Source organism: Lytechinus pictus, unplaced genomic scaffold, assembly GCF_037042905.1.
Source record: "Lytechinus pictus isolate F3 Inbred unplaced genomic scaffold, Lp3.0 scaffold_19, whole genome shotgun sequence".
NCBI lineage: Eukaryota > Metazoa > Echinodermata > Echinoidea > Temnopleuroida > Toxopneustidae > Lytechinus > Lytechinus pictus.
In genome coordinates, this window is record NW_026974140.1 from 18,612,579 (window position 1) to 18,638,598 (window position 26,020).

Below are 26,020 nucleotides of genomic sequence, written 5' to 3' on the forward strand. Positions count from 1 at the left end.
TGACTGGAACTAGCCATATGACTACTAGTAAAAAAAACAGTAATAAATCTAATCTACACCTCTTACCTTAGCCCAGTTGACAAAATCCTTAGTGGCCGACGGTTTGATATCTTGGTATGATCCTAGACTAGCAGAGGGTAGAGGGTAACCATAACGATCAACCTCTGGTACAAGACTAGTCATGTCATATCCTAACACAGGAAGCCAATCCTCAAGACCTAAGAGAGTAGACGATAAAATGATAACAGTTATTCACAATATGGAAGTGTTATGGTGTAGTGGTTTTGATGCCTGCTATGTCATCAGAGGTTCCTGCATTTGAGACCCACCAGTTTTTGGCTAGGTGTCAATCCACACTTTGCCAATTTTCACCTAAGTGGTAAATGGATACCCACTAGGATGCGAAAGCGAATGTAGTACATCTAAATTACTTCACAAGATCATTATTTATTTTGTCAAGCCATCACAGCCAAAATTTCCTGAGTCAGAGCTATATCATTCATTCGCATCAGATTTACAATTTACGATTAATAAAAATCTATGTTTCTGATATTACTGAGGTTTGCAAACATAGTTATACAATATACTCACTCATGAGATAATTAGGATGAAGCTTTGGGTTGACAGGATTGTTTCCATGGAAGGTGTACAGGTTGAAGAGCATGGTCTTCTGAGGTCTAGCAATGTTCTCATAAAAGGTCTCATCAGCAGACGTCCACTGTCCACTAAGTGAGTCATAGTCACGTCCATTGAACTGAACAAGCTTGGTATGAGCATCGTAAAGACCACCACGGAAACCAACATGGAGCATGAAAGCAGGTGAAGAGTCATGGAGGACGTTACCTCGAGGATCGTACTCCACGATCTTACGAGGGGTCCTGTTCTCATCGTAGACAGCGATGGGTGATCCGACCTGATCAACGCAGACATAGAGCTGTCGCTGATTCTGCATCACTGCAAACAGGTTGCCTTGAAGGTCGTACTCATATGACAGGATCTCCTGCCGACTTTGGTCAAAGACATGCGTGATCCGGTGGGGATGTTCAATGTCTGCGTAGAAGAACTGAATCTGTCGTCCAGTGTGATCCTTTCGCCAGATTCTCCTTCCCACTCCATCGTATTTGTACCGGACCTCGTATACATTCAGCTGGAAGGCATGGACAAGTTGACCTCTTGAGTCATAGGTAAAGCGTTCGCCACCACGCTGCAGGAGGAAGCCATCTTGATCATGGAGATACTCTATCTGACCAATGCGTGTGATACGGTCAAAGTCATCATAGAAGAGATGTGTTGTATTCTGTCTGTGGGTAAATGAGGCAAGGTTACCATTACTGTCATAGGTATACTGCCAAGCGATCTGAGAATCGGTCTTCACCTCAATGAGCTGTCCGTTAGGGTCATAAACATAATCAGTAGTATGTGAAGTATCATCAATGTGAAGCCTGTTCCAGATGATACGACTGGAAGTATCAAACAAGAGCTCAAGTCTTCTCACAGTCTGACCTTTGACCTTGTAATGAACTTCCTGAAGAAGAATATAAGCTCCAAACTTCTTAGTCATCTCAAAATTCTGATCTGTATAGTTTTGAATAGTGTTGTCTGGATAGGAGAGTGTGAACGCCCCAAGCTGCGTCAGGCGACCGTAGACGGGATCGTAAGCTCGGTTGTGCTCTGGAAGAACCGTTGTGTTGAACTCAGCGAATACATTCAAGAGGCGCATGTTACGATCATAGATGTACTCAAACCTTCCGTTCATGAAACCTCCAAAGCCACTGGTACGGATTATCTTCTGTTTGACCATAGGACCATCGTAACGAAGCCGTTCTGCATTCTGGAAGTCACCAACCTGTAGCTCCAGCAGCTTGACCTGTGACTCCTCTCTATTGTACTTATACTTGACACTAGTCTGGTCGTAGTAGATTTCCGATATTCGACCCTTGTTGTCGTAGACGTATGCCATTCTCCTGCTAGTCCCTGGACTATAGCGACGGAGAGGCAAGCCTTCCTCAGTCTGGTCCAGTATCAACCAAGGTCTAGTTCCATCTGAGTAAATGATTCTATGATAACCAACCGATGGAACTGAATTGATGTAGTGATGCCTTCCTGTTGGCATGGTAACCATTGCTATGTTACCAGATCCATCGTATGTTACTTCATAATGCTCTCTGTTTGGTAGCGTTATCTCAGAGGGCTGGAAGATATAAGAGACATATGATTCTAGATTAGCATCATGATAATGAATTGCTAATCATGTTTGTCAGGTGTAATTTTGAATAAGTCCTTATTTTGTGATCCTGCCACTACTAACTTATGTGTTTTATGATATTGATTTGTCATTATTTTAAAGTGGAAACAAACTTGAATATACATGTATCATGAAATCATACTAGCATGATGAGAGCAATTAGATCTATCAAAGACACGGATCTTATGCATAACGAAAGAATAAAAAACCTGATTTTACTAATGAATGTGTACTTCATATGACAAATTCTGATACCAAGCATTTGATTTTAATAACATATCAAATTAAATTTCTACTTACTAGCATTTGGCAATAATGTGTACAGTTTTTCTTCGCTATTTTTTTTCCAAACAAAGAACATATACCTCAGTAGATATGCCCTTAAATATCATTCAACAGAGATCTAAGTTTAGAATGTTATGATTCTACTTACCAACATTCCTGTATTGTATGAGAAACGCCATGTACCATTAGTCCCAGAATGAATCCTCTTGAGACGACCTAGAGTATCATAACCATATGACTCTGAGATAAGATCACGCTGCCATCTTGTTAATCTCCCCTATCATGACAAAGAGAAAAGTAAAACAACTCTTTATCACATGAAAAAAGATATTTGTGCATTAATATTAAGCTATTCTGAAAAGAGGTCTATTTTAAATGCAATTTTTAAACACAGCTTCATAAAAAGAATTTAATCTTTTTATGGACACCGTTATATCCTACAAAAAGTTTCATTGAACATCAAAATCTATGAATCAATGGTCTTCCTTGGGACAATAATGGTTTGCTTACCTGGGACACATTTCTATTAGAAGTTGTTATCAAGATTAATTTCAACTGCATACAGAATGTAGTCGAAACTTATTGTCTATTCGCACTCTTTATTTGAACAGGCCACATTAATCGCAAAAAAATAAAAGCCAGGTATCTGGGAGAACTCTATTAAATCTTTCCTCTCAAACTTCAAAATATCACATACATTTTTAGAGAAGTTGTCATAGTGATTTTACTTTTTCAATTTCTTACAATGGTCTCATTTTATTCTAATTACCTGTGAATCATACGAAGCATTGGTGAGGATGAATCCATATGCTGGTTTCCATTCCATCGGAAGTTTAGCGCTGTTATATGATATCTCAAGGAGCTGTGTGTTATCAGGGTCCAATACAGTATCCTTACGTAGAACACGGTTGTACTCCATCGATAGAATATTCTCACCATTGATCTGAAACAGAGGAAAAACAAGTCTTATACAACGGAAGAACAGTGAAAAAGAGCATGGAATATGATGGCATATGATGAAAAGGAAGTCCAGACGTTAGATGGAAGGATATAGTGAAGAAAGAAAGTGTCAAGGTTGGTCTGAATGAGGTGAAGGATGCTAAAGACAGACATAAGTAGAAGGAGGGAGTGTCATAACAGTGTGAGGGAGTAAGTAACCCTTAGTAGAAGCAAAAATGCTGACTTATAAAAATGCTGATGATGACATTGAAATGAAACATCGATTGAAGGGACTACAGTTAGGTACAGTGCCTTAATAATTTAAAAGGTATACCATAAAGACAAGGATTTTATTTATTTATTTCAAAATATTTATTCAGGATAAAAAAATTGTATCAGCACAATGGCTGTTTTACATCATGGTCCTGATTTTATATCATAAGAAAAACATTTCCATCATCAGTTATTACTTTCATTGATACAAATGTTATTTTTTCTTTTTTTCTTTATAATTTTATTCAAAATATCAAGAAAGCTCATTAATTTCTTTATAGTAATGTGATTTCCTATAAAACTGGTTTTTGTCACAATATGAGTTCTGATATTGAAGCCCAATTTACGGAGGACCTTAGAACATCAAGACAACTGTATGGATTACATCAACACATGATCAATTACATTCATATTAAGAGTTATTTGAGAGAATCCAAGTATTTAAAGACACTATAAATAAAAAAAATATCTCACCCTGAGTTTACGTCCAACAACTAGTACCCTGTCCCTATTACGGCCTCCTTTCCTCACATAGAAGTTCCAATCTAACCGATGGGGGCTCGTTTCAGGGAGCTTGATCTTGCGTTTAGATAGGGAGCCCTCTACGTCACTCTCCAGCAGGGGATGAGGTTGTGACTCTGTTCCGATGACCAGTCCATTAGGGAATGTGATTGATGTAGATTTGTCATGATCGATTATCACTGAATCAACTAGGTCGGCTGAATGAAAAACAATCAACAGAACATAATTTAGAGTAAGAATGAATGAAAGGGCGTTGATTTCATCAAATAATCTCATTCTATGAGACTGCATGTAGATGCCTCACTGCATGCAATTTCCAACCAAGTCTTATGCTTTCATCACATACAGGTCTTATGACTTTGATATCTTATGTCCTACAAACAATACTTAAGTATATCAAACATCCTTTTGAATTCCTGAAGGCAAGAGTCCCAAAACAGTGAAAGATGTTTACACTAAATATATATTTAAAGTATATCAACCGTGTACATATGTGAACTCAGTAGACGATTTCTAAAGGTATCTTTCAATCGAAAGGAATAATAATGCTAAATTCTTTAGACAAGGCATCTTTTCTTGAAAAGGGAGACAAGAAACAATCTTTTATATTATAGCTCTACTGATGATCATTGCAAAATGCAGAGAATCCAGCATAAACTTCTGTGTAAATTTCATTAATGTAAAAGTTAACCCATTGCCTACTGGAATCACTTGGTCCCTGTACAAAAACCTATGGGTATAACAGAATTCAGGTGCCAAAAGGTTAACAGGATCTTGATAATGTATCATACCTTGAGAGAAATTACTAGAGATGAACCCATTGAGGTGAGTGATATCAGAGGCTAAGCTAGTCTGCCAAGGTTGATTAATAATGACCGATGATGCAGATGAATTTACCGCTGATTGTAAAGTAACCATCTGACCATTGAGATGTCTGACTGAAGACAGCTGACCATTCTCCTCATACCTAGATATGGCATAAAAATATTAAGAACATTGCATTATCATAGTATTCCGATTCATACATTGCCGGATGGCATTGAACATTGAAAGAAACATTTAAACAATTGAGTAATGGAGTGAAAATGATCAGGGTAATAGCCAAATTTTAATTGCACACTTTAAACATCACTAGTATTAATGTCATAATTTTTTTTAAATAATAAATGAAATTAAATATGCCAAAAACTTTTGTCAGTTACACAAATATTGTTTAATGACTGAAGAGATATTGTTCAAATGTATCAAACACTACATAAAAGCAGAATATTATTGCAAATGATATTATTAATCTAATGCTGAATAATCACAAAGAAGAATAACTTACTCATACATCCTCTTCAAACTTTGCCCCTCCCATCTCAATGTCAACAGATCTGTTTCTCCTTGGTAACCAAACTGATGGATGACATTCCTTAGGGTATCTTGGGCAGTAGTCAGTCTTCCCAGAGAATCAACAGATATCTGCAGGAGAGATCCCATCCCAGAGATAACAATGTTAGAAGGTTGGCCATCCAGCCTTCGATGAACCCCGATGACTACGCCTGCAGAATCAGCCACAGAGTCTAGAATGTTGCCTGAATGGCTGATATTATACACCACCTGATCCGATATCAATCTCTTGGTGTGTGTGTGAATTCCATACATGTCAAAGAAATAGATCTCTTCACGATCCGGTGAAACAATCTGATAGGCGTGGTAGCGACCAACACGATGCTTTGGGGTCCTCGGTGCGATCTTTCGCAAACGCAAATTGCCTTGATCAGCAACGATGAGATCATCATTGGGCATGACTGTGAGGGCGATGGGTCCGTGTAACCTGGCATCCATTGCATAGAACTTATCACCACCAAAGCAATCACAATCCTCCAACAAACAATCACAGGTGGTCTCTTGTCCTGCATACCTTGAGATGAAACCATCACTTGATATCTTACTGATGCGGTTGATTGCCCGATGGTTGGCTTCCGCAACGTAGAGATCACCCTTCCTGGAGAAAGCCATCGAGCTTGGCATGATGAGAGCTACCTCATTGGCAGGTCTAGGTCTCAGGTATTCATAGGTGCTGATGTTATCATCTGGAGCGCTGCCGTCTGCCTCACCAAGATCTATGGAGTATGCCAAGGGACAGTTGTAAGGAACTCCTGCAAGGACAGAGGCTCTCTTGTCCTGACCAAGGCGGATGATGATGTCATCATCAGCAACATAGACAGAATCATCTAGAGGGTTGACGGCCAGCTCAGTTGGGAACTGAAGTTTAACCTGAGTGAAGAGACGGAAGGATACACATACATAAATTAATTGAACCATGAATTAAATGTTCAGTACCTTTGAGAAATAAATCTGTAGTTTGAAGCAAGCAGATTGTTGAATGGTCAATAAGCTCAAAATTTTGTCACATTTCAGACTGCATAGAACTATGACGAAATTGTAAAGATTTTCTGTTCATAGCTCCTTTTCTCTGAACTTGAGGATTCTGTACCAGGTAAAATAATTCTCAATAGCAAGATGTACTTCGCATAGACAAGCTTCTTTTTTAATTCACCTGACAAAACACCATGGTAAATATTCATATCCAAAAGATCTTTAGGTATTACCAACAGTACCATCTGTATAATATCAACTCACCTGATTGAATGACATGGTACCTCTACACTGTGGTAGTCTAAGAGGACCCTGGATACCGGGTGTACCAAGGAAGGCGTGTATGGTACCATCAGTAGTGATCTTACGGATAACGGTGCCATCAACAAAGTACACTGTGCCATCTTTACCAACTGCTATGCCTGAAAGAGAGAGAAAAAAAAGGATATTGATATCACAGAATGTCATTTATCAAGAAACACTCAAACTAGCTGCTGATGATGTGAAAGTATAAGCTTTATGAATAGGAACTAACTGAGAATTCAAAATTACTGTAGGCTGATGGAATTAACAGTATCCTATTTATCCAAAGGCTTTGCTGTGAAACTGTTTAAAGCCTAGGTAGCAGGCATATTAAAAACTGTCTATGATTCATACTCTACTTCCTATAGAGTTGTTCATTATCAACCCTTTTATTTCTGATTAATCGTCAGATATTCTACAACCACAAATGAACCAGATCAAAGCATTAGCAGATTATCACCAAACAGTCAAGTTTGAGCTTTCATCAGGTTACATACGATGGTAAACTGAACTACCTACCTTTGGGAGCAATCAGCCTTGCTTGTGTTGCATCACCATTGTTGCCACACTCGCTACCATCAATGGGTGGACACGCTTGACCCGTCCCTGCAACCACTACAACATTGTTGTTGATATCAGCAACATCTTTGTTGTCTCTGAGCCTCAGGACCTGTCTCATCTGAGAGTCTGAGATAAACACCTTACCGTCTAGGGGACTTACAGCAATGTAGTACTTGTAGGTTGGCATATATCTGGATAAGAATAGGGAATATGAGTTTGGTTACAATGAAAACAGTTTTGCAAAGTCAAGACACGATTGATTACTTTGGCCATAATGGGCAACAATACAGGATTTGCATGATTGTGGATATCAAGTACTCTTAATGCACTGTTATTGAAGAATCTAGATCTCTTTACATAAGGTATAATAAATCATTGTTTTTAAAGTTGGAAGACAAAAATTATTATAAGAACAAGGTGGCACCTGTAGAAATCCCATGGAAATTACAAACTAGAGTATTCAGTGTGTTAATAAAAACTCATTGAAATCGTGAAAGAATCTGGTGTTCATTTGGCAATACAGAAGCCAACGATAAAAGTGATTACTAAATTCTAATGAGAGATAGTTAGAAGTCCAATATCAGGTGATAGAAGAGCCGGTATGAAAATCACCTCGGAAGTGATCATTTCCACGGCCATCCTATTGAGCAGTCAATATTTGTATACCATCAACCCATCTTCTTTATTCAATTCAATACAGTTTATTGAATGTCTATCATCAATTAACCTGTTGCCACTAGAACCCAGTGGTGCCTGAAGAAAGCCTCCAAGAAATGCAAATTACAGTGTGTTAATTAAAACCCATTGAAACAGTGAAAGAAACTAGTGTTCATTTGGAAATACAGAAAACCAATGATAAAAGGATTTACTAAGTGCTACTACGGAATAGCTGGAAGTAAGTCAAATATCAGCTTTAAACTTACCCAAGATGCAAGACATTTGTGATATTGCCTTCTGGTCCAACCCTCCTAATGAAGTCACCATCGCCCACATAGTAGCTACCATCAGGACTACTAGCCACAGCCATTGGGGCTAGTATACGAGCTCCCTTAGCCCGACCCTCACACTGGTTACAGTCTGCATTACGAGGGCGCCCATTACCAACGATGGTCTGGATGATCGGAGGATGCTGGGAGTACTTCACCTGACAACCGTCTCCAAGTTGAAGAATGGCTGGATGAGTGAAAATAGAGAGATAGTTTATTTTATTGACTTAAGATTTGCTAGTATAAATAATGATATATTAGGAATTATATCACTGCATATGGACAATCCAATATCAAAGTTAAAATTTAATCACTATAACATCATAACTATGATTAGATAAAGGAATACAACTTGGTTAAGTCCATTAGCCAGGAAAAAAATAGAATCATACATTCAGATGTCTACAGGGGAAGCATAATGTCATATCTACCCCTCTTATCTAGATACTTAGATGATTAAAAATTGGGAATAGCAATCTAAAACTCAACTAAATCATTTTGTATTGTAATATGAATGGCTTGTCTGACACCTCTTCATAACATTATGAAAGAAAAAGTATCCAAACAAGGAAGGTGTCCAACTAATAAATGCAAAACAGGCATCCATATGAAGAACTTTCAATATTTTGATCAGGATTTTTTTTTAATATTTAGCTACCTTTTTGTGGGTTATATGTATGATGCATGGGTAGATTCCACCCAGCAAGAGACGTAGTGCTCCACTCGTATCCAGGTAGTCTGGTAGATTGATAAGACCAAATGATCTCTGTACAAGTATGGTATTCATAACCAATCCCAACTGAAAAGAAAAATCATATATCACGATTATTAATAGCTAAATGGGAAAACAACATTAATCAATATACTTCATCTTACAGGATTATAAATAATGTGGCTGTGGCCATATCAAAATAATAGGTAGAAAACAAGAATGCTAAATTTCTTAACTATTTCATAGCTGATAAAACAATATTATGTATCATATCTTCAAAAACCTGCTTATAACATTTCATTGATATGATGCACATAGAAATGTTGTAATTCGGAAAGAAACCCTTTCTATAAACAGAAGTATATTTTCATGGTTAGCTTACACGCCAAACTCCATGGCAGTATTTTCATCACTAACCGTTTTTTTTCTTCACAAAACTTGAATCACTAGATAAAAGATGAATTTAGATATGCTACAGCTTTAGACTCTTATTTTATGAACTCTTGCTCCTTCAAGAAAACCTTCCATGAGCCTAAATCATAGTCTTTTTCATATACATGTTATCTCCACCTCGTTGTATTTCACTTTCTAAAACCTTGTACATTAGATATAGCATCTCCTGAAGTTAAATGAAAGTAAATATTACGTATACTGACCGAGTGCTTCTTGATCTCCATAGACCAGCTGACCATAAGCATTGAGTTTATCCCAAATAAAGGTATAGTTGAGGAATGGTTCCGGCTCTAAGACCGTATGGAACCTTCGACCAGCCATAGTGACCACAGCATGGACAAGCTTGAGGTTACGAGGGATGAAGTGACCGGTCAGTCTAGCATTGAAGGTAGATGGAAGGCTGTTGACCACTGACCGTTGGCTGTAGTAGTCAAGGGTTGCTCTGGTGCCTGGGATTTCAATCTGCTCATGCATGGCCTGTGGGGAATAAAATGAATTAAAGATTAAACACATTACATTCACATTACATTCACATCTAAACAATACCTGAAATTTGATACTTCAGACATAGTTAATCAAAATAATATTAGATATTGGAAACAGGCTCATTTGAGGGTTAAAGGAAAGAATTTGGGATAGGTCTTCGATTTCAAGTTACGTAAGCTTTCAATAATTATTCAAACTGTTGCACAGCAATGTCAGCACATCAACATGAATTGAATAAATTTCAACTTCATTATATTTTTTGTTCAATAGCAAAGAAAATAAGTTGTGTTTTCAAAGACTGCACTCTATCTCAACTTGTCCCACACAAATAGCATCACCCTACCAAGCAAAACCATCAAAGAAACCAAGTTAAGTTTTCAATCATGGTGAGAAATGAACACATCATCCACCACCCCAGGCTACCACCTACCCTCTGGTCCAGGACAGCACCCAGTATACCCCGAGATCCACAGTTATCCATCACAGCTTGGGGTAGGATAGAGAACACAGGCTTGATATAAGCACTACCCTTACAATGGACTGTCTCTGGGACGGAGTAAGACACGCTACGACGACCTGGTAGGAGTTCTAATTGGATGTTTTCCATCAGGATGATGTCATTGTAAGGGATGTAGGTTGGGATGTGAGCTGTGATGAAGGGATGACGGGCGAAGGATAGTGAGATAGACCCACCTCCTATCACCATCATATCAAACCTACAGGGAAAAATGTCAAACATCATTATAAGAGTGTGAAGGAGAGTTTAATTGACTATTATACTCCATCTAACTTGATTAATAAGAAAATCAGCCTATAATACAAAGACATGGGATACAAGAACTGCACAATACAAGATACTGGAAGGTAGAAAATAAATTAGGGAGTATTACATGAAACAAGGAGTTACTTACTTTCACTGACAAGTCTAAAAGTTACTGAGGTTTTCATTATCTGATTGGCTCAAAACAATTTTTTTTAGAGGAAAAAAACCTATTTATTTTGCTTTATGACCTGAATATAAATCCAAGTTCACCTTGAATAAAAAAATAATTTGCCAGTCTTCGTTTATAGGTCAAACAAGATATTCAACGCAAAAACCCCCCTATAGATGTTTATTCATTTTAGTGTCACGCTAGTGCAAGAAAGCTTTAATATGCAGTCATGCCCTTCCGAAATGTGCTAATGCAACCATTCTTAATTTGAGCACAAGTTGATAAGTAGTGCTAAGAGCTTTCCTGCACCAATCAAACAATATGACTATAATGACCTCTCTCAGAGGTACACACTTACATGCCATCTTCTCTGGTGTAGGTGAATCCCATAAGAGGTCGGTTATCAACTTGAACTCTGACCCCGACCACCGGTGAGCCCTTGTGTGACAAGACTTTACCTCTGATGACAGATACCACACTGTATAAGCAATAAAAATACACTTCTTTAGTCAATGCATACAACTTAAAGGACATTTTTTCGTCTACATTTTAAACCTGAAAACTATCTATATGAGAGGTCATTATCCTTTTTGTCAAATGAATTACATTTTTGGTCTCAAAAGGAATTGATATTGTGGGTCAAATATCCCTGAAGATACATGAATTATGTAATCTGTAAAATTTCAGAGCAAAATCATTTGAATTATTTTTCTCTTTCACAATTATCAAGCGAGGCTTCACTATTCTGTTAAAATTCATTCTATGATAAATATTATCCAAGCAGTTGGCAGCCAATTGATTCTTATTCAAATTTTTTATGTGAAAATGTTAAAAAATTTAATTTTACAGTAATTGAACATTCGCTGAAACACACCTATCATTACTGAAGAGAATCTGAGGTGGACTACGATGGATGCTGTTTGGTTCAATGAGAAACTTGACCCTATCATAGAAGAGGATGGATGGAGTCAACGCTGAGAGCTGATTGGATGAACGTATGACCTCTACGGGGTCAGGGGGTGCTTCACAGAGGGCATCACCGATACAGATAGATGCACTGAGACAGCAGTCTGGATCCTCACAATCAATCAAAGAATCTAAATTCAAAAGAAAAGTAGATTAATAATGGAAAATAATTTAACTATAAGCAGATAAAATGATTATGAATTTCATGTAGAAATTGAATTCCTGCTTGTGTCATCTCTGTAATTATCTATATTTCTTAAATAATTGTCTAAAATATTTCCATCTTTGCTAAAAATAATAAAGTAACAATATCCCTGAGTGTTTTACAGACAATCACTAACATGATACAATAAGAACCATGACCTTACTATTGGACATCATCATCAATGACATTATCTTCAATATCCTCCTCCTCCTCCGCTGCCGCCGCTACCACCACCAAGAACATAACAAACTTTATCACTAATCTGTGTAAAGTTACCACTTTTGATTCTCTCACCTCCATCATTATCCACCTCATCCGTGCAGTCTGTTTCCGTTCCAATACTACATCCCGGTCCATGATATAGCTCCTCACATACACAGCTCCAGGTAGAATTGATCACTTCACATGAACCATGACCACTACATCCAAATGGACATCCCTCTGTCAGATATAGACAATGCCAATAATTATTAGTGATACACTGGTTCGCTTTTGATCCATTGTTTCATCTCCATATTAAATTTTTGGGGTTTTGATTGATAGATCAATGGTTTTTAAGAAACATATCACTGAACATATTTACAATTATCAAGAATAACCATTTGATACAATAACAATGAATTTTGTATCAAGCTATTTACAAATTAAAGCACATAATACACGATATCAAAAAGTCTTCTTTCAAACAGAAAGACAATCTAGAGACTCATCAAAATTTGATTTTAAGTAAAAATTAAGCTTACAATCCCAACACTTCACAATTAAAATTCCATTCAATTTTCATCAATTCTTTCAATTCATCAACAGCCACATGTACGGTTATAATATAGAGAATACCTATAGGTACGAAAGAACACAATATTCTTACAGGTCTAAAATAGGGGTGCAAATCTTACCAAGTCCACAAAGCTTTCCATTCCAGCCTTGTTCACAGTTACACGAATTGTCTACACACTCTCCATGGGGCGAGCAGGGTAATATACACTCCTCCTCCTCACACGTTGAACCTGTCCACCCCTCTAAACAATGGCACATTCCAGAGATACATTGAGCATTGGGGAAGCAGTCTGTGTCATTACTGCAGTGGAGGGTGTCATCTACTAGTACCTCTGAGGGATAAAAAATAAAGAAATCATTAAGAATAGCAAAAAGATGGAAAATGGTATGTATGTACATAAGTACATTTTTATTTGTCTAAACTTCTTGACTTAGAATGTTATTTGTTGGGAAGAAATTTAATCAATCCTTAATGCAATAAAAGAACACAAGTTCATAAATATAAAGAATTCTCAACTGACCCTGTATTACAAATGACATTTTGAAAGAAAAATATTCAAAACTTTGCTATATATAAACAATTCCCAATGTTCAAGGCAAAAACTTTATTACAGATATCAGATATATCAGCATTGTGAACTTAATGTTTGTCCTTACTACTTCATGCAAGCTTCTAATATTTGATAACCTTTTCTTCACCTAACAGTGTTTCTTTGGAGTGAATTCCTTCCTATTCATCTACTTTCATTTGACCTTTGACCTTACCCTGTTCACACGCCTCTCCAGTGAATCCTCTGCTACAGACACACTCTCCTTCTAGACAGACACCATGATGACTACAATCAGCTACCAGGCATTGATCCCAGGGGATGCTACATTCAGGTCCCTTCCAACCTCCCACACACTCACAGAAACCATGGACATACTGACCACGACCTGAGCATAGCACTGGACATACACCTGGAAGAGGAATGGGGAGACAAAGACAAAAATTCAGGAATGGATTATTTATAAGAAAAAAGAAATTACCTAATTAAATCATAAATAAATCAAAGCGGCAAAATTGTTGATGAAGAGTTATGATCCCATTCCATGCAAATCCTGGTATACTAATAAAATGTAGGTGAAAACGATTGAATTGCTTTGAGTATTTGTTCAAAACAAAGAGGTCTATAAATAGGAATTTAAAAAGGTTAAAATAACAGTGAGGTTACATTACTAAAATCTACTTTATTTTTTATTAATGGTGTTCTTGTATTGCTTAACTTATTTTGAAATCTTAACAGAAAGAACTAATGTCTTTAAAAAATATTGCAGGCTGAAATGACAAGGTTATTACCAGGCAACAAGGTGGGATTTCCTAAAAATTCCACAAGATTTGATTTTAGTGGTGACTTTAAAATGTCATTTTCAACCATTGTTTTTAAGATCCTGCTAAACAAATATCATATATGCCCACTCAAGCTTTAATTTATACAATTATTCATGACATGACTCCCACCAGCATTATCCTCTTTTGAAAATCCATTGAATTATGAATTTTACATTTTCAAAGAATAATATTAATTAGGAAATTATTTTTCTAAGGTATAAAGCAAAGCCGTTAACACCAGCTTTCTATAATTACAGGAAACATAATCCCTCTGGCGCCACCTAAAGTGGGTGGAGGCAATATAAACATTAGATCAAACTTAGAAATACAAGGTATCGTTACCATTCAGATTATATACTGTCATATGTAAATTATATTACATCAAGGCTTGTTGATTGGATGCAAAGAAGGCAGCTAGGCTTGCTGACCTAAAAACTGATATGAATTTGTCTATTAACATTTAGCAACTTATGAATAATGGTTCCCATTAAAAAAAGTGTAAGCAAAGAGGGTAAAATGTAAATCATTTTTTTTTAATACTAAGATCTCACAAGCCTATATACAATCACATGTTGCAAACAAATTATTTTTATTAAAAGCTGATTAGATATCTCAATCAAACATCAAATCTAAGAAGTAAATTGGTAGAAGTGTGTTCATATAAAATGAAAGCGCGGTAGAACCACATCATAATTATATTATTCATATGACAAGTAAGGATAAGTTGCAAAAAGCAGAACCATATTTTTTCCATATGATAAGTACAGGGATAAGGTGAATGTTTACCTTGAGAGCAATCGTTTCCTGTATACTGTTCCTGACATATACACTGCCCTCTCAGGCAATCCCCATGACCACTGCAATCTCCAGGACAACTCCATCCATCTAAAGGCAAACAACAATAAATAGAAGTGAATAGCTTGAGTTAACATTCCTGCTAACATGAAACACATTCTTATGTGATTCAACTAATAAATTTAAGAAAATAATAGCTAACTGTATCTAATATGTGTCTGATTGGTGTATACACTGGGTTTGTATTACATCAGGGTAAGATATGAAACAAGTGCAAATGAAATAGATGTTTTGTGTGTCAATTGATTTTAAGAATTGTTTTTTATTAAAAAAATCACCTGATACAGAAATAGGTTGTTAAAATAAAAAAAAACTTGATATCTTACTTACAAATGTTTTTTCCTCCAATTCTTTTATTTTTTACTTTTTGAAAGTTTCTTACTTTTTCTTCCAGTCACAAGGTTGACTTCCTCTGCGTAGGGTCCATCGTTGAATACAGCAATGTACCATTCACCAGCATTTAACTCTTCCATGAATGACCATGTATGCATCAGGTGACTATTTGACCTCTTGACCCTTGACCCAACCTTACTCTCATCATACTTCAACCCACCAAGCCGGAGTACATCATGATAAGTCAGTTCAGGCAAGTCTTCATCCAGTGTGTCGGTACTTCGCTTCCCTCGTCTTCCTGTCCCAACATGCACCTGCATGAAATCATAGAAGCTGTGTGAGGGCGCCCTCGCTCGTTGGGCATACACGACAAAGCCGTTCCGTTTTGAGAGTGTTAAGTTGAATTGAATGAATGTTGCGGAATCAACGGGGCTGAATAGAGTCCAGAAGTGACCCGGTGGTATTTCTTTCTGTGCTGCTGTGCCGAATGTGTAAGGTATGGCAGGACTGTGGATTGGTGGTGACGTCGTTGTCATTGTTGTTGTTAATTCTGTTTAGGAATGAAAAATACAATGTAAGAAATACTACCAATTAGGCAATTACTAATGCTATATCAAACACAATTTAATCTTCAGCCATTGTAATATATGAAGTAGACAAAGTGATTGATAGGGCTTTATTCTCACACTTTTTCAAATACAAATTGGGCTACATAACAGGTTAAAAAGGAAGGAAACTGTAATACTCACTCCAAATAAGTATGTCAGTGTAGCTCATTAACATATATATGATATCATACACAAATATGTGTGCTATAATCAGTAGTTAGAACAGAAAAGTCTTACTCAAGTCAAACAATTAGTTTAGGCAATTTAATTGAAACTGAGATAAACTGAAAGGAACACATCAATCATGATCATGCTATAAAGTTTAACCAAATGCAATATCATTTGATATATATATATCAGATATCAAATATCTCTGCTTAATATAGAGATCTGTATAATTCTGAAATCAAGTCTAAATCTGTGCTAAAATAATGAAAAACCATAAATGTCAACATCTTCTTACAATATATTTTTCTCATGTGAGCATCAAATATAATAAATTGACCTGTAAGGTAAGAGATTTATCTCAATCTGCTATCCACAGTTCAACTATGATGCTAGACCAGAGTTTAAATTTTTAAATTGGATTCAGAATAATGACCATAATTGTTACCTATTTCATTTGATGGTGGAAGAGGCCTCTTTGGTTTTCTTGTCGTTCTCTCCTCGTTACCAGGAGATGTTGGCCTGGTATCATCAATATTGACTGTGTTAGGCATGCTGGGTAAAGGTCGACTCAAGGTCACTGGGGGTACAAAGGTCACAAAGGACAAATTGTCAATAGATATATAAAGACTATAACAGACTGTAATATATAATTATATAACACATAAACTCACAATAAATATAATGCACAAGAATATATTTCACTGAAAGACATTCCATGGAGAGGGTTATAATTATATCTCATACTCAAGGGTTTTGATAATTATTCTTGATACAAATATAAAGATTGAAGTACAGAGTCTTCGAAGCAATCATTCCATTGCATAATAAAAACAACATTCACAAGAGTATATCAATGAAAAAACTGAACTTATGAAACTGAACAAAGTAAAAAGCATCATTGATATGATTATGAGGGATTGAGTGGAGGTATGCATCATGGAGTCACAAACTAGCAGTATAAAAGTTTCTCCCATTGCCCAAAGGCTAAAATGTAGCTTTGACTCTATCCCTGATAACAACACAAGTTTTTATTGGCAGCAAAAGAGGCAATAGTAGTCATAATCAGCTTACAAGCATATTAATATAAACATCAAACATTTACTTACCTGCAAAATATGTAACAAGAGCAAGAAGGGCTATGGTAAGTAAAACAAGAATAACAGCTAAGCAGCGCCACGACATGTGATCCTTACAGCCGTACTTCTCTTGCATTGTGGGATATTTCATCTCTGAGGTTTCATTGGTTCGTTTACCATTGCTCATTGCTGGGTATGCTGCCAGAGGGACTCCTGAACTCATGCCCAATGGGTATTCAAATAACCTGGGGGGGAATAGAGAATTATAAGAATACGAAACATGGCAAAGGAATTATAATTTTGAAGGGTCATTTGTAACTCAAAGTTTATTCTCTATGCATATGTGAAAGAGCAAGCTATTACAGTGATTTCAAATAAATTCTGTTTTCATTTAGCCAGTTAGAAAAATAGGTCATATTATATCTTCAATTCCCACATTTTCTTCTCCTTACTGCATCATCATCATCATCATCATCATCATCATCACCATCACCACCACCACCACCACCATCATCAAATCATTGTCATCACCATCACCACCAATCTTCTTTAACACGAATGCTAACCACTAGCTTACCTTTCTTGTCTATGCCTTGCATTGTTGAGTTCATTTAGTGTACCACTGTTAGTTGCTAGGCTACTGGTGGTATGCAACGTCTGAAGATCACATGTTGTCATCAGGGGTACAGCATGGATAATGTTACCGGTCCTTGGTTGTAGGTACATCCCACTGGATCCTGGTAACGTCTGAGAGGCAGTGTTTGAATGCCGAAGAGAGTTTGGATCTCCTATTGAGTTGTACTGATTTTCTATAGAATAATCAACATATGAAGCAAATACAGTTTGGTCATCTGATTCAAGGAATAATGTGTGAGTATTTAGTTTGAAGGATTAGTAACAAATGTTATATGACGACACACTTAATGATATACAATATGAATAAATCTATTGTTTCAAACAGCTTTTCTTTGCAAAGTATTTGTAAACTGTTCTTCATTAGTATCTATTATAACCCTGTTGGTCTTACAAAGTTCTTTGTTGAAAACAAGATTTTTGAAAGAAACAAATCAGAAAGAACAGATAATCAAAAATTTTAGATTAAAACAACGGGCCCCTGGGGGCCCGTTGCAGAAAGAGTTGCAATCAATCGCAACTCTAAAAATCATGCGCAACTTGATTTTCAACCAATCAACAGCGTGCATTTGGGACTTGCGATTGATTTTTTGACTTGCGTTTTAACGCAACTCTTTCTGCAACGGACCCCAGGTCTTTCAAGTACATATTAGTATCATCTCAATTGCATAAGGCTTGTAGGAGAGGGAATGTACCTTTTATTGAGCTATAAATGCCAGTACCAGTACTATATGATTGTGGTAATGATCCCATGAAGGTTGTTTCTTCTTCATCCTCATTGGTTGGTTGTAGCTGATGATAAACAATACCATGGGGAGGATAAGGCACCCCATTGGTTGGAAGACTGGCTCCTCGAATCTGATTGGCTGGTGTGCCATGGAATGCTCCATTGAGTAGGTGGGGGTAGGTTGAGAGGCCAATGGGAGGGTAGCCAGGCATGCTGGTCATATGATCCAGTCTTATTGCACCTAATGTGTAGTAAGAAAAGAATAATATGGTTTAATCAAATGTTTCAATATCATCAATAAGGAAATATAAACTACTTCGGATCAGATTCTTTGAGAAAATATGAACATAAGAAGTGATAAGAATAGGAAACTGATAATCTAAAATTTTCAAATCTTGAAAGAAGTTGAACGTTAAAATAAAATGTCTTGAATTCTCTACAAGCAGCATCATCTTATATGTGATTTGGATGAATGAGTGAGCTTTGACAAAGTTTTAAAATCTATGAGTAAGAAAAAAAAGAGGCCCTCTGCCTACAAATTATCATCATCAATATCATCACCACCACTATCAGGTGCCATCATCATCATCATCATCATCATCATCATCATCATCATCATCATCATCATCATCATCATCATCACCACCACCACCACCACCATCATCATCACACAACCACCACCACCATCAACACCAACACTATCATCATCATCACCACTGCCACCGCCACCACCACCACCACCACCACCACCACCATGACCACCACGACCATCATCATTACCACCGTCACCATCATGATGATGATGATGATAATGAAATGATTGTACTAACCTTGTTGATCTGGATGATGATGTAATGGTATATCATGGTCCATCTCATTCTCTGTCATTGTAAGACTAGACCTTGTACTCTGACTCCCAGTTGAATGGGCATCTAAACTCTGTTTCTGCAATTAAAAAAAAAAATCATTAGCAAACCCCACATGATTGACAATCCAAACACAGGATATGCACAATTTTTTTTCCTTGAAATTCCCTTAGGTTTAAAAAAATTACAAACTCAAGATAAAATGCATCAATTCTATCTTTGAAAATTTTCTTGCAATTGTAATTAAAGGTCAATATACATTCACATTTGTAAAAAAAAATAATGGATAACATACTATTTAATAAAAATTCTTTTTGTGATATTATATCAGTATGATTAGGCATTTAGAAAAATCATTTTCATTTTCAATATACACTGTACATGGATGAATACCTTGTGATAACAATGAACCAGGCAAATAAAGCCAACTACATTTTGTGGAAATTTTCTTTACATGGCTAGAACATGCAAAAGAACCATCATTCAAGATTTCAGCAGACAATTTCAGTGTACCTGCAAATTCTAGAAAATATATTCTGAAAAGTGATTGTTGGCGACAACTGTTATCCTTATCACATACTTAGCATTTTAATGCTGTCAATAATTTTTGTTTATTTACAATGTGCAGTGAGAATATTTAATATATGTCATATGAATAACTGATCAATATTTGTCATCATTCTTTAACATCAAATACTTTGCAGAAGAGACTCAATCACTATGCATTTGCTTTCATCTAATCATTAGTATTCATGAATTTCAAACAAAGTCAGTGGCAGGCTAAAAATCTCAGTTAAATCTTGTTCGAATAGGTATTATATCTAAAGGCAATGACATCATTGCAACGTTTCTCCTCCTTGTTGAAAAAGAAATCACGAAGCATTACATTTGACATTAAATTGTAATAAAGATTCTAAAAATCAAAATGCATGATTCAGAATCCTCCAAAGATCAATAAAACGAGCATAAGATTGTTTTTATTGGGAATATGATTCTTATATGTTTATAGAAAGTCGGAAGTAAAAGAACCGATTCATAATTTTTTGCTTCATTTTGAACAAATTTAATAAAATTAGGCTTGTACTGAATGATTTCATATTCAAAGAATTATCTGGAGCCTTTACAGTAATCTTGAAATCTAGTAAAGCCTACATAAGAGCACAAATTAGTTGTATATATTTCATGTGAGTAGTAAAGGTAAGAAGCAATCTACTCCATGATGGAAAGGATGGATTTAAATCCTTACTTTGTGCCTCTAGTTACAAGTAAGATTCTCATGAGAGCGGTGTGAGAGATTGATTAGAAATTGTGATGGATAATGATTATCTTTTCATATGTATAAAAAAAATGTGCAGACAAGGATCTTGATCAGGTGATGATTAATACAAAGTAGAAAGTAATTTCTTGTTCTTTCAAGGGAAAAGCTTAACATGGATTGGTATGAATTTTTCCATAATTCCCTTGTTTAACAGGAATAAAGTGAGAGAGAAAATTAGAAGTAAGGGAACCACAAAATCAGGCACATTCATGATCTGGAAACACATTTTTATCATAAGAAATACTTGACTGCAAATTACAAGGCATCGATTAAAAAAACCCAACTTCGCATAGTTTATATTAAAGTGAAGGATTAATAGACAACTAAAAAGAAAAAAAATAATCTTGCATTGTAATTTGTTAATTCATTGAAATCAGAATAGCATGATTTACATAAACCCCTTAATAAAATATATCAAAATTGGTATGTTTAAAAGTTCCTTGTTTCCATAGCTTGTATGCTCAGAGCAATACCAGTCAGGGAAGTGTAATTTTCTCATTTTCTTTTTTTAAACAATTAGTGAAGAAGCAAATTTGACAAAGTAAAAGACAGTCATGATATTAGCATTTTGTATGTTCTTTTATTACTTACATGTAAATAATGATCAACTTCTTGTAATAGTTGATCATGGTTCACGTCACCCCTCGTTGACGTGCTAGCATTGATAGAACCTTCCATACTTCCAAGGGTTGAATCAAAGTTATCTGATGGACATTTTAGATCTGATGGTCTTTCTTTACCTGGAAGAGAGAAGAGACAGGTAAACTTTATCATTTAGCTCAAAAGATCTCATACTCGGTCAAATTTAACAAATTTAACATCTTTACAAAAATGATCCCTGATATCCATGATCTATCCTATGAAGACAGGCTTGCCAGAGTAAACCTCACTACGTTAGAAAGGAGGAGAGAAAGGGGAGACCTCATTCAAACATACCGAATCATGACACAAATGGACAAATCAAACCCGGACAATTATTTCCAGAGAGTAGAGTGTGCCAGAACAAGAGGACACTCTCTTAAATTTTCCAAGCAACGATCTAGACTGGATATATACGGAAACACTTCTTTAGCCAAAGGGTTGTCAATCAATGGAATAAACTCCCACAGTCCACAGTTGACGCACCAACACTCCTGCAATTTAAGATACAATTATCAAAATTGGGTTTTTAAATGGGCTCTAAGAGCCTCCTTAACCCTGCCACACTCATCTGTACACCCTCGTCATGAAGACAGTGAGATGTGGCCATCAAGGTAATTTCAAGGTAATTTCTTAATAACTCAACAAAGCTTCATTGCATTATGTGAAACTGAATGTGCTTTATGTTTCTACTTCATACATTAATTATATTACAAAACTTTACATACTTTAAAAACAATGAAAATTCGCTGTTATTTCATACAAGCAGTCAATAAACCATTTCCATATACATTACAAATATCAAATCTGGTCTCCAAACTACAGTTTTTTACATCATATCATTCAAGGACAGGTCTATAGGCTAAAAAGAAGAGAGTTTTCTTTGCCTAAAAAGGTCAAAGTTTCTGTAAATCTTCATTTAAAAAAAGGAACAATTAGACACGAATCCGGCTTTATCCATTTCTTAAATCCCCTTCTACGTGATGGCTGATAATATGTAAAGACAACACAGGAGAAATAAAAACACCCAATTTCTACCAAATATTCTTGAAATTTAAACCATCTCCTGTCTGACACTTGATCTTAGGCAGACTCAGGAGGAAGTAGGTGGGGGTGGAAGCCGCTGTCGTCGCGGCGACAGCGGTTTGTTGTTAGAGCTTTAGCGGGCATCTTGGCTCGGGATCAGGTCCTAACTCACGTCAGATGGGATCAGGGATTTGGAGGATCTAACCGGTAGAGTGCTCCCTCGCTGGTGAGCGAGGAGAGAGGATTCAATATGGCATTCAACCTCATTAGATCAAGAGGATGGAGAAACATGGTGAGAGGGTGTAAAAGAAGGTCGTAACTCACTTCAGGTTTATATTTCATTCAAGTGTATGATTCACTCCAATTCAACAAAAAAGAAAAAAAAATGCATTGTGATTATTACTTTTTCAATAGTCATTACAAATCATTCAAGTCAACACTAAAGCTACGTATATTGATTTGAGACTCAAGCATGACAATTAGGATAAACTCATTTAGTCATGAAAATTTTTATCAAAGAAAGTTCTATAGAAATTATTGTCAATTCACAATAGAAATCATGCATTGGGCATTAATCTATACAATCCTCTTATTATCTTGCCATTTATTTTGTACGAATTTTAAGTCACAAATGATAGTGATACAATGTAAAAACAATAATGAATCATTCATTTGCTCGGTTATAGAGGAAATTGGGCGAATTTAAGAATTAATCGACCAAACCAAACAAAAATCATTTGTAATTTAACATAACATCGAAGAATAACATAAGGATAATGAAATGATATTGCAGACCGAAAAAATCCCATGCCATTTGCTAATGGATGAAAAGCGTTTTGGATATGAGCAGAATATAAACAATATCTGTATATTGGTATGGATTTGAGACCTTTCAGCAGGGCACAATACACAAGAGGGGGTTCAAAGTAGCTTGGACTTCATCTTAATGGACATCTATCGTGAAAAACGATATACCACTGCATTTAGGGTGGATAACAAAGGACTTACAGAGCCAAGTTCATTAGGAAAAGCTAAATAAACTCTGGTAGATCATTGGGCATGAAGACCGGACCATAATTGGGAGACTGTGTGTGGCAGAGTAGTAACAATATAGGTGTAGGTATTGGGTAACTAGAAAAAGTATTTGCTAAATTAAACAATGAGGCTCCTACAGGCAGCATTTCTGCAGGTGATAGGCTCTAATCAGTACTGAACAATGTATTTGAAAAAGTTTGTATTTTTCCATGCAAACAAATCTATGTTCAGAGATACAAGAAATGTTAAGCTAAAGGTTTCTTAACAAAAGTGAAGAAAATGATAACGGCTCATGGAGAGGAATAAGAAGTTACTGAGAGAATTACTGATATTCTATTAGCAAAAACATTCAGGCCTACAGTTACAAACTCAAACTGACTATATTGCCAGAGAATCAAATGCAGACGAAGTGAGGATTTGATTCGATTTCAAAGAACACGGAAACTTTAAGCAAAGGAATAACTTAGGGTAAACATGAAAAACATTCATGAAGGCTACAGTTCTTTGTTTCAAGTTGTTGAACCCTTGCATATAAACAATAAAGAAAATCAAAGTCTCATTCGAAAATCACTCCATCCCAATATCTTTCAACTGATACCACCTGATAGAGAATAACAATCCAACATCCCAAATCCTTCAAGCTTCTGTAGGATTTCTGAACTTGTTTTTAAACATTTCATAACTTTTCACAAGTATTTGTCAGCAGTATCCACAATCACACCAAACACCTGTCTGGGACTATCAGAGGTGTGATACCAATGGCTATACAGTAACAATACATGGAGGCTGGGATACACCTCAACAAGTGACAGTTATGGAGGTCATTTCAATACAATCCATCAAAATACAAAGGACTGAAGTTCTGGTTAACCAATTCATACATACAAATTTTGACTTTTCTGAGAACAAGGATATTTTCTTGCTTAGAATGTTAGAAGGAAATTATTTTGTTTATGTGCTGAACTTCATGCCTCCTTCAGGGAATTTAGCCACTGTATGCAGATGTATGTATAGCAAGCCATGTTATCATTAAATATGTTTCTTGATATCAAGAACTGAATTCTCAAACATCAAGAAACATTTTATTAATGATAACTCTTCATATAAAGAAATGGAAAATAATGATGAAACAGCTTGCCATACTTACCTGCATAATGCTGGCCATAATCATTCAGGCGTGACAGAACTAGGCCTACAATTGATATTTTCCTTGATTGTAAACATTGTTCTACAAGTGCAATGAATCTCAGACAGAACTGTTGCTACTCGAAAGTATACCATAATTTGTTTACATTTTCAAAAAGTCACAATCACAGGCAAATAAATCAAATTTGACAGCCTTATAGACAATACTCCAAATCAATACAGAATAACCCTCTAATATATTTCCCTTTTAAACATAAAAACCACAGGATTTATATAGTATTGTCTGATTAAGCTAACATTGAAAATAACAATATACTGGTTTGACTTCAATGTCCATGAGGATGGAATGTTTGTTTTGTCAATTGTGTGTGATGATGGCCCATTTCATAGCTTCATGCTCATGTGATCATGGTGAATGGAGTATCATTGAAGCTTGGCTGAAAACCTACTTAACTTTACCACCAAAACACATGGAAACAATGTTAGACCCAACCCCTCAGGGCCCTAACACTCCTTCATGTTTTCAAAATAAAAATGAATAAAAACTATTCTTGTGAATAATTCAATATTTGACATGAATGTATCCCGCAGATCCAATCAAATGGCAGGCAATTATAAGATTTACTGCAAAATGATCAAAGATATCTTTGTATTCATAGGATTTGCACAGCCTTTTGAACAAAAAAAATACATAATATATGCCCTGGACGTCTAAATTTTGGTTTGGATATCACAGACTTGTATAGGCCTAAACATTAATTCAAACACCTCCAGAGGGTAGGCCTACTGTACATAATAATAATATTTCAAATTAATAACATAGCAGAAATCAATAAAAATAATCTATATGTGTAGGCCATAAACCCTTTTTTTTCAAATCAAGAGCAGACCAAACTGTTTGTTCTGATATTCGAGACGAGTGGAGATCGTTTATGGATATAAGTCAAGTAATCAACATTTTCATTTGAATTTTTAGCAACTTGAGCAGGTATTCAGACTAATGCACATGAGCATGCAATTAAATATCTGTGCGTACAAAGCTCCCCAACATTTTAGCATTTTCCTTAAATGGACCAAGTATTTTTCTAATGAATAAACCTTTGTTTTTCTTGTATTTCAATTTTGATTTTCATTCTAATACCAGTCAGCCTAGTATTGTAACCATTATTTCGCCTGCATGCCAGTTTTCTGTTAAGAAAATAATCCAAA

The 26,020-nt window shown here is 36.0% G+C and overlaps 1 protein-coding gene across 1 annotated transcript in view; it reads right to left on the reverse strand.

The window, feature by feature from the left end:
• The window catches only part of LOC129260224 (teneurin-3-like), a 32,431-nt gene that overhangs the window by 4,387 nt on the left and 2,024 nt on the right, over positions 1 to 26,020 (reverse strand). The window contains exons 2-27 of the mRNA XM_064114519.1: positions 21,557 to 21,705; positions 19,612 to 19,726; positions 18,750 to 19,022; positions 17,999 to 18,230; positions 17,452 to 17,666; positions 16,791 to 16,922; positions 15,619 to 16,119; positions 15,168 to 15,266; positions 13,775 to 13,969; positions 13,129 to 13,341; positions 12,527 to 12,673; positions 11,936 to 12,158; positions 11,420 to 11,539; positions 10,560 to 10,845; positions 9,847 to 10,120; positions 9,137 to 9,277; positions 8,416 to 8,665; positions 7,451 to 7,683; positions 6,893 to 7,050; positions 5,592 to 6,526; positions 5,056 to 5,231; positions 4,217 to 4,461; positions 3,300 to 3,473; positions 2,679 to 2,807; positions 592 to 2,191; positions 67 to 218 (exon numbers count right to left, since the gene is read on the reverse strand). Coding sequence (XP_063970589.1) covers positions 67 to 218; positions 592 to 2,191; positions 2,679 to 2,807; positions 3,300 to 3,473; positions 4,217 to 4,461; positions 5,056 to 5,231; positions 5,592 to 6,526; positions 6,893 to 7,050; positions 7,451 to 7,683; positions 8,416 to 8,665; positions 9,137 to 9,277; positions 9,847 to 10,120; positions 10,560 to 10,845; positions 11,420 to 11,539; positions 11,936 to 12,158; positions 12,527 to 12,673; positions 13,129 to 13,341; positions 13,775 to 13,969; positions 15,168 to 15,266; positions 15,619 to 16,119; positions 16,791 to 16,922; positions 17,452 to 17,666; positions 17,999 to 18,230; positions 18,750 to 19,022; positions 19,612 to 19,726; positions 21,557 to 21,705 — 7,367 coding nt within the window. The remainder of the gene's footprint in view (positions 1 to 66; positions 219 to 591; positions 2,192 to 2,678; positions 2,808 to 3,299; positions 3,474 to 4,216; positions 4,462 to 5,055; positions 5,232 to 5,591; positions 6,527 to 6,892; positions 7,051 to 7,450; positions 7,684 to 8,415; positions 8,666 to 9,136; positions 9,278 to 9,846; positions 10,121 to 10,559; positions 10,846 to 11,419; positions 11,540 to 11,935; positions 12,159 to 12,526; positions 12,674 to 13,128; positions 13,342 to 13,774; positions 13,970 to 15,167; positions 15,267 to 15,618; positions 16,120 to 16,790; positions 16,923 to 17,451; positions 17,667 to 17,998; positions 18,231 to 18,749; positions 19,023 to 19,611; positions 19,727 to 21,556; positions 21,706 to 26,020) is intronic.